A 16274-nucleotide genomic window follows, 5' to 3' on the forward strand; every position below is an offset into this window, starting at 1 on the left:
TATAAGAGACTTAGACACTAGTAATAATAACTGGGCTTAAGCATTTTGGGCTGGTGGTTGGGCCCAACGAGTTATTGTTGCTAGTGGGCTGGGTCGTTACAACTCATCGCAATATGTGGAACTCAATATTACATACGAAAACAAACAGGGTATTTTTTCAATGTACTTTCTCACCGCACAGTTAGAGGCAAAAATGTTATTTAAAAATTACTCATCCGTGATCCGTCTAATTCAGATGGATGGCAATCAATAGGGGCACTTACCCGACTAAGGTTTCGTTTGGGATTGAGGGGAGATTACGTTACATGCAGTTAGAAATGATGATGGAAAAATACCCACCGTACGTAATATTGCGTTCCGCATATTGCGGTTAGTCGGTTACGATATATTTTCTGACATCCCATCGGAGAACGCAGAAGCGTATCCCTATATACTTTTTCTCAACTCCATTCTATCTAATAGCGTTATATCCATCTCAATATCAAACTAAGCTTAAGGATGCTCAAGGCCCGGCTTATTTGGTTCCCTAGAAAATATTTTAAAATTTCTTTTTCTTGCTGAAAAAATATTTTTGGTATGTTTAGTTTCCAGAAAAAATATTTTTTTTACAAAATTATTTTTCATATTTTATGAAAATTTTCTTTTCATTTTCAATTTTAAAAAAATGAAAAATTTTCTCTCAAGAATATTTTCGACAAGTAAAAAAAGAAATATCACTTTTCTAATATAGTGGTGTATATTACCACCCAACCCGTCATTTTCATCATCTTCTACTGTTATCTCTATCTCCCCAAATTATATATATATATATAACCATCTACATCTTTTATCCATCATCTCCACCACAGTCAAATTATTCTATCTACACCAAAATATAATTAAATTTTTTAAAAAATATAATTAAAATTTATTTTTATTTAATTATTTATTATTTATATTTATATTGTAAAGAGTTTGTGAGTATTATGTTAAATTTTAAAAGATTGGTAATCTCACATTTTTTTTGTAGAAAATATTTATACATCAAAATTTTCAACAAACCATAATAGAAAGAAAATTTTATTTTTTATTTTATTGTTACCAACCAAACACACATATATGAAAAAATATTTTTCTTTTTCGTTAAACCAAATAGTAGAAACTAGAAAATTTATTTTTCATAAAAAATTGTTTTCTTCGTAAAATAATTTTCTACTATATTTCAAGGAACCAAATAGGCTCTTATGTGGGCACAATGACAATTTAAATTATGGAGGTTTCGGGGAGTAGACCAACATTCTACTTAAGTGGAGGAGGAGATTAGCCTGGGCCGAGTCATAAGCAAGACTCGTGAGTGCTGTATTTGTATATTTTAAGTGAATTAATTATTTTCTTTCTAATAAATCAATTTTTTAGAATTATAGTTAGCACTAATTTTCCAACTAGTAAGTAGTAGGCCAGAATCCTGTCTAGATGGCGGAGGCCAAAATGAGCTTTTGGAATTATGATTAGTACCAATAATCCTACAAGAGGGGCATTGTTGAAATAAGAACTTTGAAAATAACAAATATAAAATTATTCCTTAAGGAATAAATGGATACAAAGAAATATAATAAATATGAAATTATCAATTCCTTTATTAAAAGAATGGATACAAAGAATGACTTTTATATGGGGAAAAATAATTTATAAGAAGAAAATTGTCACCAAACACCATCTAATGAGCAAATTTCTCACCACGCTATCTTGTACTTGGCCAAATTTCTACATTGAATACTGGGCATGCACTGGCCCAATTAAGCTACACTCCAAAACTCACTACTATATAATGTGTGTTTAGACTAAGAGAGCTCTCCATTCCCAAAATAGCGTGGTTTAAATTTTACTTGCATAGAAAGAGATTCGGCGAGAGATATGACTAAGTTAAGGTAATGCATTTCATCTGCTTAGTTAGGCAATTTTAATTCGTTCTTAATTTCAAAACAGATTGATATATGCAAGTATTTTTTTAAGTGATGGACAATGAGTGAGAAAATGATGTTAGGTTGGAAGGCAAGGTGGCGGTTATCACCGGCGCGGCCGGCGGGATAGGCGAGGCCGTGGCGGCCTCCATCGGCGCCGACCGGTGCAAGTACTACCGGTGCGACGTGCCCGACGAGCAGCAGGTGTCCGACCTCGTCGACTTCGCCGTCGCCACCTTCGGCGGCCTCGACGTCATGTACAGCAACGCGGGCATCATGGGCCGGCCGGCCAGCCTGCTCCAGATGAGCCTGGAGGACTTCGACAACGTCGTCGCCGTCAACGCGCGCGGCTGCGTCGCGGCGGTCAAGCACGCGGGGCGCGCCATGGCGGCGGCCGGCACGCGGGGGTCGATCATCTGCACGGCCAGCCTGGCGGCGACGGTCGGCGGGATGGGCCCGCACGCGTACACGGTGTCGAAGCACGCCGTGCTCGGCCTGGTCCGGTCGGCGGCCGGGGAGCTCGGGCAGCTGGGGATACGGGTGAACTGCGTGTCGCCCGCGGGGGTGGCGACGCCGCTGGCGCTGGGGTTCACCGGGATGACGGTGGCCCAGGCGGAGGCGGTGTGCGAGGCGATGTCGGCGCTCAAGGGGGCCGCAATGAAGGCCGGGGACGTCGCGGCGGCCGCGCTGTTCCTGGCGTCCGACGAGGCGGCGTTCGTCAGCGGGCATAATCTCGTGGTCGACGGCGCGACGACGGCGCTCGGACCGAAGCCGCCGGGGGTTAACATGCAGTGAAATTTAAATCTTCGGGGCGATTTATTGCCTTTTCTCCATGCATGTTGAAGGATGCAATATGTACTACTGCATCTCAAATTTATGTAATGAAATTTCTGAATTCAACCTTTTGCATTAATGGAATAATTTAATAAAATTATGAAACAAAAGCTGTTTTTGTGTTAACACTGTTGGATAAGTAATCTGCCGATTCTTTTAGTATAAACAAATCTTTTTTATAAAATATATAAAAAATTCTTGAATTGCAAAGTTTAACCAAATATATAATAAGGAATTAATAATCAAATATTATAATGAAGAAAAAGTATAGATGAGGCCCGAAAGCGAAGGTGCAAGATTGCCTCTACACATGCAAGGCTCCAAGTAACATAAACAACTAAAAAAAGAAAAATTTTATATAAAACATTGATAAAAGACTTAAATGTCAAATTGAAAGTATTGATTTTACTTTTGATGGTAAGTAAAATTATATATTAAAATTTCATCTAATTTGTATCATTTTATACCGTTGAACTTACAAACATATTAATTAAAGAGTCCTAACTATTAATTAAAACGGATAAAAATGTCAATTCACTTTATTAACTAACTAGGATTAAGTATTTTACCAATAATTAACTAATTTTTTCTAATGGATCATAACGGTAGGAATATATTTGAAAACATTATGACTCTTGAAAGGACAACATATGAAAGTTGAACTTTGTAGGAATATATTTGTAATTCACTATATTTGTAGGGACCTGTATAAAATTAATCCTATATTTTAACTCCTTATTTAGTGTATATTTTGTTATTTTATACCTTACGGTATATTTTTAAAAAAATTTCTAAGTTGTGTGGTCAATTACATTATTTTTAAATTATTATCTTATAAAAGTGTGTAACTGCTTACTTAGATGACTTAATTTGCATATAAAAATGGTATTTAAAACCTCATTTTCAACGGATGGATAGTAACCAATGGAGGTCATTCACGATTACCTTTGATGCTGATGCGGGCAAAATTATATTTTAATTTTCGGAGGTGTTGGCAAGTAGACGAATATTCTGCTGACACTGAGGAGGCCAGAGTAGTCCTAAGTTAACTCACATACAAATTTTGAAAAATTAATTGCATATTGGTCTCTAAGCTTTCCGCTAATTTTATTTGGTCCCTAATATTTTTTTTTACAATCAAAATTTTAAATCTCTTGATTTAATCTTTATTATTATTATATAAAGATAAATTGTGAACTCTAAATATGGCCTCTTCTTATTTTGAGAGCTGTGGGATCACAATAATTTTTTTAAGAATTAATCGCACATTAATCTCAAGCTTTTCACTGTTTTTTTTTTTGTCCTTAATCTTTCTTTTGCAATCAAATTTTTAAATCTCTTAATTTCATCGCAATAAAAATGAACCTAAAATTAATTGCACATTGGTCCCTAAACTTTTCGTTATTTTTATTTTGGTCTCTTATCTTTTTCTTTACAATTAAATTTTCAAATATCTTGATTTAATTTTTATTATTATTATATGAAGATGAATTGTGAATCCTAAAGAAGGCCTCCCCTTATTTTGGGAGGCTGTGGGGTCCACAGCAATTTTTTAAAAAATTATTAGCACATTGGTCCCAAGCTTTTCATTATCTTTTTTTGTCCTTAATCTTTTTTTGCAATTAAAAATGGCACTGTTAAAAAAGATTTTAAATTTTAATGATATTATCAGACCATCGCCTATTTAGCTATTTTTTGCGTGTCAATTTTAATCTCTAAATTTTACTTTTCACTTTAATACCAAAAATAAAAATTCAAAATTTATTTTAAAATTAATTCGAAAATTTATGAATAGAAAAAAATCTATACTAATAAAAATAGAATAGTTGAACTATATATTATAATAATACTTTTTCATCGCATCGCGTGGGCCCTTAACTAGTGGTTTCCAACACGGAGAAGAAAAATCAAAGAAGAAAATTGTCATAAGTTGCCATCTAATGAGCGAATTTCTTTTACTTTATAGTACTTGAATGAGCGAATTTCTTTTATCTTAGGCCCGTTTGGTTCGGGGGATAAGCGGGGATAACGAAAGTTATCCCCGCTATTCCGCCAAACGGGAAGAAATTTAGCCAGAATATTTTATTCCGGTCAAACTTTACTATTCTTGGTTATCCCGGGATAGCAAAAGATTTGCTATTCCACTATTTTGGTGGAATAGTGCTATTCCAATTCTTAATTTCAAACTTAATTAAAATTATAAATTGAATTAAAACTAAATTATATAAATATAATATGTTATATATTATAATACATTATTTTTATTATAAAATTATTAATTGTATTATATTAATACATATTATTTATATTTAAATATTATAATAAAATTTATAATAAATTATATTTAAATATTATAATAAATTTTTTTTATTAAATTTAAGTTTAAGTAGAATTTTTAAAAAATTTATAAATTTATTATAATAAATTATTTTTATTAATNAAATTTAAAGTTTGAAATTTAAAATTTAAATTTTGAACTTAAAATTTGATATTTTAAATTTTAAATTTTGAAATTTCAAAGTTAAAATTTTAAATTAAAAAATATAAATTTAAAAATTTAAAAATTCAAATCAAATATAATAAGTGGATAATATCATTATTTTTTATTTATAAAAATTTATTATCTTTTTTATTCCATCTTGTCTAACCAAACGCTATTTTTTTTATTCCCAGGAAAAATCTAATTTTTATCGAAACGCAAAATTGATCTAATCCCTGCTTATATCTCAATTTATATCTATCACTGAAATAATCATTTTTTGCTTATTCCCGAACCAAACGACATCTTATAGTACTTGAATGCTCGCTACTATATAATGACTGTGAGACTAAGAGAGCTCTCCATTCACAAACTAGTGTGTTTTCAAGAGAGAGAGAGAGAGAGAGAGAGAGAGAGAGATCCCCCGAGAGATATGGCAAAGTTGAGGTGATGTATTTCATTTGCTTATGCCTTTTTTTAGTTTGTTTCTTAAAGCTAATATATGGCGTGTTTGATTCGGCTAGAGCTTCTAAAAAACGTGATTAGTACTGTGTAGAGGAGAGTTGTTCGAGAAAATATTTAATTTCTTTCTATTATTTTTTTTTAATTGAGAATATGTGCGACAGCAGAAGCGCGGGTTTTAATTTGAAGCTTCCATTTTGGCTCAGAAATTTGTAGTAAAAACTCAGTAATTTTTTGGTTGTGGTGGAACTTAATTGTTTCAATCACGTTACTCTGGCCATCTATGGGTTTTGATTGGGCATGTCCAAATAAAGTAGCTCTTTGAATTTCTCATTTTGGATATTACCGTATTGATTCATTAATGATATTCTAAAAAATATTAAAAGAATTGTGAAATATAATTTGAGTGAATGGCCATCGTGAGAAATTGATATTAGGTTGGAAGGCAAGGTGGCCATCATCACCGGCGCGGCCAGCGGAATAGGCGAGGCTGCGGCGCGGCTCTTCGCTGAGCACGGCGCCCGGGTCGTCATCACAGACATCCAGGACGAGCTCGGGGCCGCAGTGGCGGCCTCCATCGGCGCCGACCGGTGCAAGTACTACCGGTGCGACGTGCGCGACGAGCAGCAGGTGTCCTACCTCGTCGACTTCACTGTCGCCACCTTCGGCCGCCTCGACGTCATGTACAGCAACGCGGGCATCATATGCCGGGGCAGCCTGCTCCAGATGAACCTGGAGGACTTTGACAACGTCGTAGCCGTCAACACGCGCGGCTGCGTCGCAGCTGTCAAGCACGCGGGGCGCGCCATGGCGGCGGCCGGCACGCGGGGATCGATCATCTGTACGGCCAGCGTGGCGGCGACAGTTGGCGGGATGGGCCTGCACGCGTACACGGTGTCGAAGCACGCCGTGCTCGGCCTGGTCCGGTCGGCGGCCGGGGAGCTCGGGCACCTGGGGATACGAGTGAACTGTGTGTCGCCCGCGGGGATGGCGACGCCACTGGCGCTGGGGTTCAGCGGGAGGACAGCGGAGCAGGCGGAGGCGGAATGGGAGGCAATGTCGGCGCTCAAGAGGGGTGCGATGAAGGCCGGGGACGTCTCTGCGGCCGCGCTGTTCCTGGCGTCTGATGAGGCAGCATTCGTCAGCGGGCATAATCTGGTGGTCGACGGCGCGATGACGGCGATTGGACCCAAGCCGCCGGGGTTTGACCTGCAGTGAATTTAAATCTTCAGAGTGATTTGCTATTCATGTATGTCGAAGGATGCTTTACTTGCTACTCCAACAGTTGAGTGCTTTGATCTAAAAATATAACCTGGCATGAATGGAATAATTTAACAAAGTGAAATTATGCAACAAAGATGTTTCTATTTTAACACACTGGTGGAAAAACTCGAAGATATTATCAGATGCTCTAAACAATTAAAAGTGCTGCAGTTTTCGGTGCATTAATTGCAATTTGCATCAATGATCTTGATCACAGTATAAGTGAAAAAATTACACCAACGATCCTCAAATGGTTATAAAGATCACACTTTAATCCTCAAATTATCAGGCAAGTCGCAATCAAATTCTGACGATACATTCCATGACTCGGGTTTTGCGAAAAGATACCCTGCATTACCATCACCACCAAAGCGGTCGCCAAAAAGGAAAAAAAAAAAATTACTGCAAATACAAATTCATATCATTCGACAGCTACTGCCGATATTATTTAAAGAAAAGAAAAAGTAAAGCTTAATTGCAACCCCCTAACAGTTTGCAGACTAAGGTAAAAGTCTGACCATTGAAGTGCAACTCGCACAATAATTTAAGAACTGTTAGTATAATTATCCCCCTATAAAATCTCAGACATCTGTCGACGAAACCAATATGTGCTCATCCATAAGAAGCAACAAAAACCAGAAACTGTGAATGCAGAAGTAATTTGATTTCCTTTTAGGGCAAAAGGAGAATTCATTTCTAACATAGTGGATCACTTACATTGTAGCTACAGAATTACATACCAAGTACAAGAATCAAAATCATTCCAATGATCGAAACATTGGCTAATCCTTATCATGACCAGAAGGGCGGCTGTTGTTCTTCGTAGCGAAAGCTGCTCTCATGCTCTCAAGTATGCACAATGCCTAATCAGAACCATTGCATTCTGAGCCTGCAAGGAAATTTGAGATAGTGAGGCCAAATTTGGAGTTAAAATCATGAATTTAAGGCACAGCAAGAAATGAATGAAGAAACCTGATTCCTAGCTGCATAGGGTAGTAGAATATTCAATCAAACAAATAAAATGGTAAAATTATGCGCAGGATCAGTTTTAAGTTTGATCATCAACTATCAAATTGTGACGAACTGGGTTCCTTACCATCGTACTACTTTTGCAGCGAGTCTTTCTATAACATCGCCCGGCTAAATTAGTCAGCAGTGTCTACGTAATCACCGAATTAAGTTCTAGTTTGGAAATGCACTGCCCAATCACATCCGATTTGATACTTTCCAGAGCATGAAAATTCCAAAAGCACTTTAGATGTTCGTCCTCCAATGCTTTTGAATGGTGCTATCAAATGTGAATTGCCACTCTCTAGTGGCAGTTCTTGACATCTTTCAATACATCATCAGAGATTTGAATTCTGTTATATCCTCCAAAGCATAAAAAACATGTAACATTGGGCAACACATTTGCAAACTCGGCCTATGTGCCAACAGCCATCAATGCATAATAAATCTCCCCCCCNCCCCCCCCCCCGCCCCCCGAACCCAAAAAAAAAACAGAGATGTTCAAAAGTCACTAAAACGGCAATTTCAAAAGCATTTCTGTGCATTTCAACAGAAAAGAGTGCGAAAGGGTGCCACTGTAATGGAACTGCTATTCTTCTACTCTAAATAGCAATTGCCAGGTGTTAGGCAAACAGCTTTTACTGTGCCAAACAGCTGAAATGAGATTCCAATTCCCCAGAGGAGAAGCACCAACAAGGTTTCTGCTTCTGCCTAGCGAGATGTTGTTCGCGAAATTGAAATAAACAAGCTCTTAGTGCTTCAAAATACAAATTCTTCATATACACGATGCCTGTGCTTTTTCAAACAGCTCTAAAATTAAAACAAAGATGATATCTTTATTTTACAAGAGAAATGTATTTAGATGCGTGCCTGTTCACCTTAGAAGGAATATTCCTTGAGGTCGGCCTTCATATCACCCACTTCAGTGTCCATCAAGCACTCCTCTTGTGGAAGTGGTGGGAGCTGCCTTGTCTTCCTCTTTAAATTATGCTTGTGCCACTCGCTTTTGAAGTGCTCCCTATACTGATTGGCATCCCCAACAACTGCATCGCATGTGTTGCACCTGTTCTGTTTGACTTCTTGTCCTACACTGCTACTGTTTCCCTCACTAGAAATGCTTTGATTCTGCATTCTCTCTCCTAGCCGGATGATGGGATCCGACTCCTCTGTGGATTTCAACGGGAGGTCTTCTGCCTCATCAAAATGGTCCACATTTGCATCCTCATCCATGTGGACTGAGACCGCGAGTATTTCCACCCGCCCCTGCAAGCTCCTCAATAGAGCATCACAATCACGGAAAAGACTTGGTTCAAGCTCACAGACCTACATCAGAATATTCATGGAATCAGAACAGAGCCATTTTACATTATATATCCTTGAAAATTAACTATTTATATAGAGATCTCTGAGGAATTCTGAATTTTCATATGTACCCCTTGAAGTGCAGTTTCTTACGAAAACACCCTTAAGATAAGTTAAGGGTTGCCAGATTTATCATGGCGAGTTCGTTTTTGCATTTGAAAAAGTTTGTGCAGAGCGGCATCTTTTTTTTCTTCTAACATCAAGAGTACATAAGTAAAAAAAATAAGGGTTATTCGCATACACGTCCCTGCAAACATAGTGAATTGCAGAAATATCCCTGCAAAACGGAAATTTCATAAGTTGTCCCTACAAAAGTCCTAAGTTATGCAGATATGTCCCTCTGGTTGAAATCTGTTAAGAAACTGTTAATTTTTTAACAGTTTTCTTGTGAAATGACTTTTTTACCCTCACAAATATATCCCTCCAAATCTCTTTCCCTTCCCTTTCTCTCCCTCTTTGGGCCACCGGAGTGGACGGCGGCGGCGGCGGCGTGGGGTTGGGTTCGCCGGCGACGAAGAAGAGGAAAGAGAAAGAAGGAGAGGAAGAAGGAGAGGAAGAGGGAGAAGAAGAGGGAAGAGGAAGCGGGAGAGGGAAAGGGTTTGCTTTCACCCCACATCTTCTCTCTCGCCGGCGACGAAGAAAAGGGAAGAGGAAGAAGGAGAGGAAGAAGGAGGAAGAGGAAGAAGGGGGAAGAGGAAGAGGGAGAGGAAGAGGAAGAGGGAGAGGGCCGCCGCCGATGCCGCCGTCGCCGTCAACGCCACCGCCGGCGAGGAAGAAGATAGAAGGGGAAGAGGAGGAAGAGGAAGAAGGGTAAAACCGTCAATTTACGTTATTAATTAACCATGGTTAAGTTTTTAACTATGGTTAACGAAATTTTTTTAACAGACCTTAACGGTAGGGACATATCTGCATAACTTAAGACTTTTGCAGGGACAACTTATGGAATTTCCGTTTTGCAGGGATATTTCTGCAATTCACTATGTTTGCAGGGACGTGTATGCAAATAACCCAAAAAACAAAGTTTCTGAAGGGCGTACATAGAAGCACACATATGTAAACATCTCTTGAATAAACCACAGACTAACAAATGGATATGTAAACCTACAACCAAGAAAACCCGAATATGTTTAATGAGATAATCTGATCATAAAATAGGATGGATATGATATTTTAAGTTTTCTCCAACTATCTGACATTCGCTGTTATTCTAATGTATACTTTCTGATAACAAGCACCGATATATATTAAGTCATCTCATATTTTAAGAATCCAAACCGTTTTAAAGATAGGTCGAACTTGTCAAGATCTGTTCTCTATCAATTCGGCAATTAAGAGTTCGCCTTTAAGCTTAAACCATAATGATCGCAAAAAATTTCAAAAAACACAGAAAAATGGTAGAATGTATGAAAGACGATAACATAAACTACTACCATCTTTTTAATTAGTATCACTGTAACATAAGCCAGCATGAAATAACAGATTTTCTTTCCTTCACTGCTAGATTTGTGATTTTACAAAATTTTGTGATTGAGAAATGAAAGCAACTAGAATTCAGACTTACAACAGATGGCTGATTTCCTGATTCGTCCCTCGAAGTTAAGTTAGCATTCCAAGCACCCAGCTTCTCAATGAGAGTAGAAAAGTTCTTCTCAGGTACAAAAAGCCGCAATCTCATTGGCGACCGCTTTATAGGAAAGTGCTTTTGAAGCTCACGAATAACTTCTAATGCCTGCAAAGACCAAAAAGTAAAAGTTGCTTAAAAGGAAAAATGCGTAGCTCTTTCTGCAGTGAAAAGACCTCATTTCTAATTTCCTTAAGACGATACCTCATATGGAATTCCTATTTCACCTCCACTAGTATAAAGAATTAATGGCCTGCTGGCCCTTAAAACTTCCACTGCAAAATCTAGCTAGGAGATCTCCACCAAACAAAAATATTCAACAAAGGAATGGGCTTTTATGCAATGTTCAGAGCGACTTACTTAAGAAAACTGTTTTATGCTACTATATCTCCTAAGAATTGCCAGCAATAAATTACTGTATAAGATTCTAACAATCATCTAAGAAAGGAAAAACATCTGTATGAATACATAGAGCATCCATTACCATGACACGTTATGCACAAGCATAAAATTAACTCACAGGACAATTTGGCAAGCATTGATTAGCAAGTATTCACATTGCTTTGCAAGGACAAAAAAGAACTAGAATTAAAGTAAAGAGAGTCAGTTTTCCATCCGGAACATTGAATTTACAGATCATCAAAAAGATAGTTCTACAGTTTCCAACTGTTTATGACAGGCAAAATACCTGTTTCTTTGAGCTGGTATTAGGATCAACCGCGAAATGTATTTCATGCATAAGACGCTCAATCATACTGATTGTGTAAGGGCGTTGAGTTTCCGGATTAATAGTCTTTTGCATCACAATAGTTGCAATATCCCGGAATTGACTAGACAACTGGGACTCTCTTTCCTTTCCAGCAACTTGAAGCTCTCCTTTCTCCAAAATCTGGTACAACTTCAATCAGCTTAGCAACCTACTAAAAATCCATCAAAAAATGTCCTCCTCCCCCCATTTATCTAGTTAATGAGTAAATATAGTAAAGCAAAAGAAAAGGATGATTAGCAACTGACTAAGCAGATAATTAATTCTAGTTTTACTGTTTAAAATGCTTCATGATTTACCAAAAGTCCTCTATTTCCTACACTTTTTATATTATACAAAGCCCTATACTGCATACATCATTCCATGCATTTCCAATACAGGGAAGCGAACCAACAAAAGTGCCTTGATTCTGCATCTAAACAAAGATTTATACCTTCCATTCAAACAGTTTGATAACAGAAATATCAGCTGTATGTACTCAAGTATATGTTAGCATGAAGTACCTATAAAACATATCTACAAGTTAACTATTAACTAATGTACCATTACAGGACAGTAACGGCATCTCTCCTGCTATTAATTAATTCAGAGCATAAGATGTAACTTTACAATTGCAGTTAATCAATAGCATCATATGCAAATATACACTAGTAGTTTTTTTCAGATAATTTTGAAAGAAAATTCAGCACTAAAATAACTACAGCAAACAGCTTTGACAAATGTAATACTTATGATAGTACACAAATGCCAACAGGAGAAATACGAGTACTTGCATGGAAACACACACCGGTAATCCGGTATAATATCTTGTTTTAAAAATCAAACAAGCTTACCTCTAAGCATATTTCTCTTTGGTCATCAGTACCAAAAGCTGCAATCAAATCCTTTGATTTTGCAAGAATTCCTTTGGAAACATTTGAATAAACTGTATGCGATTGCAACACTTCATCCAAATCCTTCTCCCTTCATTATAGGACAAGAATAGCAAGATGTGTCAGAGATTCTAAATCCAGAGAAAGAAGCACAAAAACTTTATATCTATAATGAACCTATTTCACAAAATGCCAAGAGAGATAGGAGAGATAAAATTGCCCTTTTGATGGTGATACTATATAGCATTAACTGAATTAGAGATTTTGATATGACTTGTAAAAAGAAGCAGAAGAGCTACGACCAGAAATATCAAATATTGCCTTTGACCAGAGGCGTATCTGAGGCTAAATTCATCACAGAATTTAAAAGACCAAAGTAAATTGCACTTAAACAACAAAACTGGTGAATAACTCATCTCTTTCATTGAAAGATCCTCATCTAAGACTTTGCATTGCTAACATTAATATATTTTCAAGGCATCAACTTGTTCTCCAGGTGCAAGGAGAATTCACACACACACACACACACACACACACAAAAAGGCAGAGAAAAATCTGAAATCTAAAAAAAAAAAAAACCACAAGTAACAGCCTTATATGATGTAACTCATAACGTTCATGAAATGACCCAACAAAACTACTACCTGCAGAAATGGGAAAAAGAAAAAAAAAAAACCACCAGATTGAGAGCAAGCATCAGGACATCATCTAACTGTTAGAACAAAAAGACATTATCTATGGAAGCAACTTATTCATTAAAGCAAACAGAGTCGTAACAGGTGATTGAAGGTGTAGGCGGTCACTAAGACCATCAAGCTCCAAAACTAGTAATTATTAAATCAGTTATCTTAGGCACCTAGGAAACCTGTTTTGAAATAAATTTCCAGAGAAATCTCTCCTTCAAGTAGAAAAGAACCCAACAACCCGGAAAAAAAAAAAAATCAACTAATGGTCTTCAATTCAAACTCCGAGGTGAATAGATAAACAAAGTCCTTCCTCAATTAATATGTGCCAACTTCCAGCTCAGTTACAATTAAAATCACTTAAATCAAATGCCTCCGAGAAGACTCTTTTCAAGTAGAGGTAAAAAAAAAAAACACAAAAGAAGGCAAATGACACTATTGGTCATGAAACTAATCACAGAATTATACCATCAGCCACGAAACTTATTGTTAAGCTTCATCTACGCTACGAGACTACAATTTTGTAGTAGTTGTGAATCTAAACTTTACTTTTCGTCTAAAATGAGTTAATTTGACAAGTTTTTGTTAGGATTCCTAAGGGAAGATACAGAAACTAATTTAGTTGCCATATCATCTACTAGAGATGACATGATGATAAAAATAACACTAATATCATCTCCTGAAGATGACACAGCCCAATCGGCTACCACATCATCGATCATTACGCGATTAAAACGAATTCAAGCTCAGTTATTTAAATGAAACTTTGGGAACTCAAAAGAAGGATTATGGTCCGAGGCAACCAAACGAACATAATCTTTCCCCATGAAAAAAGGGGGCCTAAGTTTCCATCGGAAACCCTAGACCTTACTAGTCATAAAAAAATTACAACTTAATAGTGAAAAAAATGTCAGCTTTCCGATCCAATTCCGATAACCGAGCACAGAACAATCGAAACCCTAACCCAAATGGTTCGGAGGAAAAGCAGAGGGAGATCATAGGAGGGATTAGGGTTTTGGAGACGTTACACGCGGGAGCGCCATGATAGGACCTTGTTCTTGTAGCAGGCGATCTCGAAGCGGATCCCGTGCTTCTTCAGCCGCACGATCGCCACGTTCGTCAAACGCTTCTGCCCTATCGGCTGCACCAGCGTCTTCGACATCTCCCTCCTCCACCCCTCTCTCTCTCNTCTCTCCCCCCAACCTCCCCTCTCTCTCTCTCTCTCTCTCTTTCTCTCTCTCGAACTCTCCTCAGGAGGGAGGAGAAAGGGAATGATTATTTGTGTAAATTTTTTAGGGTAAACTTCAAATACCGCATACGTGGTTTTGCACTTCTCACTTTAGTACCACGTAGTTTAAAAATACATCAAATTAGTATCCCGTGATTTCATTTTTATCTTTTTGTCAGTTTTTTTGTTAATATTTTATTAAATTATATACAAAAAAACTTCAGATACCCACCTAAGTTTATCGAATATTCACTTTAATATCCTTTAGTGTTCACTTTGTTACTGATTTAACGAAAAAAATTAGTAAAATCGATAATAAAAAGATAAAAAAAAACCACGGAATACTAAATTGATACACTTTAAATCACAGAGTACTAAAGTGAGAAAGTGTGAACCACATGAATGGTATTTGAAGTTTTTTCTTTAATTAACTAGTATAGGACCTACGCATCGCGGTGCCTAGATAAAATTTTAGCTAGTCAAGACATAGAGTTATTAAAAACTATTCAAATAATTTCTTGTGCCATCAAAATTTTATTTTTGATTTATATTTTAGAGTAAATTTATGATGCAATGAACGCATTCAAAATATTAATAGTTATGTGGCAATGGCAATCTCCATTGGTTAATGGGTAACCTGCTATTTCTAAAAGAACAGAGAATTATTTGCTTGCTTTTAATACACACTAATTTTTCATATATGGTACATAATATTATATAGTTAATAAAGTACTTGGGGACTAATATTATAAAATAAAATATGAGATATTAAAAAATAGGAAAAACTTCAAATACCTCCCAGTGGTTTCGCAGTTTCTCATTTTAGTATCATATAGTTTAAAGTGTATCAAGTTAGTATCATGTGGTTTCGCACTTTCGCACTTTCTCACTTTAGTATCCTGTGGTTTAAAATGTATCAAGTTAGTACTCTGTGATTTTATTTTTGTATCAAGTTAGTACCCTATGGTTTTATTTTTCTCTTTTTATTATTTATTTCGGGGTTTTTTTTTCGTTAAATCAGTGACAAAGTTAAAACTAAAGGGTACTAAAATGAATATTCGATAAATTTAGATAGGGTATCTAAAGTTTTTTTGTATATAATTTAGCAAAATATTAAACCACAGGGTACTAAAGTGAGAAAGTGCGAAACCACAGGGTACTAACTTGATACACTTTAAACCACAGGGTACTAAAGTGAGAAACTGCGAAACCACATGGGAGTACGTAGCAACCCCAGTTATTAACTTCCAACCGTGTATAATTTTTCATATATAGCATAATACAATATTATATATTAATAAAGTATTTGGTCATTAATATTGTAAAATATAATATAATATAATATATAATAGTAAGTTAACCTCTGCAGTGCACGAAATTATCAAAATTAAATTTTAATTCTAAATTTAAATATACTCTTAGTTTAGTTTTCTTATATTATTTTTAAAGTATGGTAACAAAAATAGCTTTCAACATATATATTCTAAATGTTGACCGTTCCTAGAACAAGTGGCAAAGGGTTTGGTGATTGGTATCCGAGACTCAAGTTCGAATCCTAGTTGATTCACATTTTTAGCTAAATTTATTTTTAAATGAAATAAACGAAGCGGGTAGCGTGCTACCTATCTCTCTCTCTCAAAAAAAAAAAACATATATATTCTAAATAAAGTTGATAAATGCTAACTTTTTATTCAAAAGATGAAAGACTCTAAAAACAACATATATTTTATATATATATATATATATATTATATATA

The 16274-nt window shown here is 36.3% G+C and overlaps 3 protein-coding genes across 4 annotated transcripts; 2 read left to right on the forward strand and 1 right to left on the reverse strand.

The window, feature by feature from the left end:
- Window positions 1855-2900, forward strand: LOC109710849 (short-chain dehydrogenase reductase 3a-like). Its single transcript, XM_020233629.1, has 2 exons — window positions 1855-1907; window positions 2024-2900. Exons 1-2 carry the CDS (start codon window positions 1894-1896, stop codon window positions 2733-2735), a joined length of 726 nt encoding a protein of 241 aa, XP_020089218.1. The 5' UTR covers window positions 1855-1893; the 3' UTR covers window positions 2736-2900.
- On the forward strand, window positions 5639-7090 carry LOC109710542 (short-chain dehydrogenase reductase 3a-like). The gene is made up of 2 exons (XM_020233209.1): window positions 5639-5700; window positions 6153-7090. Exons 1-2 carry the CDS (start codon window positions 5687-5689, stop codon window positions 6931-6933), a joined length of 795 nt encoding a protein of 264 aa, XP_020088798.1. The 5' UTR covers window positions 5639-5686; the 3' UTR covers window positions 6934-7090.
- LOC109710541 (ribosome maturation protein SBDS) lies at window positions 7519-14485 on the reverse strand. Of its 2 annotated transcripts, none has more exons than XM_020233208.1 (6): window positions 14319-14485; window positions 12569-12698; window positions 11658-11858; window positions 10910-11077; window positions 8865-9309; window positions 7519-7867 (listed from the first exon to the last, which is right to left on the reverse strand). In XM_020233208.1, the coding sequence occupies exons 1-5, from the start codon at window positions 14450-14452 to the stop codon at window positions 8866-8868; spliced, it is 1077 nt and encodes a 358-aa protein (XP_020088797.1). In that variant the 5' UTR covers window positions 14453-14485; the 3' UTR covers window positions 7519-7867; window position 8865. The 2 variants fall into 2 exon arrangements, with proteins under 2 accessions (XP_020088797.1, XP_020088796.1); XM_020233207.1 differs by having other exon boundaries at window positions 8857-9309.

The sequence above is a fragment of the Ananas comosus genome, linkage group 5, assembly GCF_001540865.1.
Source record: "Ananas comosus cultivar F153 linkage group 5, ASM154086v1, whole genome shotgun sequence".
Lineage (NCBI taxonomy): Eukaryota > Viridiplantae > Streptophyta > Magnoliopsida > Poales > Bromeliaceae > Ananas > Ananas comosus.

What these genes read in the sequence shown, in the direction of transcription:
- LOC109710541 (XM_020233208.1), bottom strand. Translation starts at nt 14,452, where the DNA reads ATGTCGAAGACGCTGGTGCAGCCGATAGGGCAGAAGCGTTTGACGAAC. An exon ending in CTATCATGGCGCTCCCGCGT is followed by an intron (nt 12,699 to 14,318) that starts GTAACGTCTCCA and finishes CCTATAATGAAG; the next exon opens with GGAGAAGGATTTGGATGAAG. An exon ending in CAGGAAATCAGCCATCTGTT is followed by an intron (nt 9,310 to 10,909) that starts GTAAGTCTGAAT and finishes ATTCTGATGTAG; the next exon opens with GTCTGTGAGCTTGAACCAAG.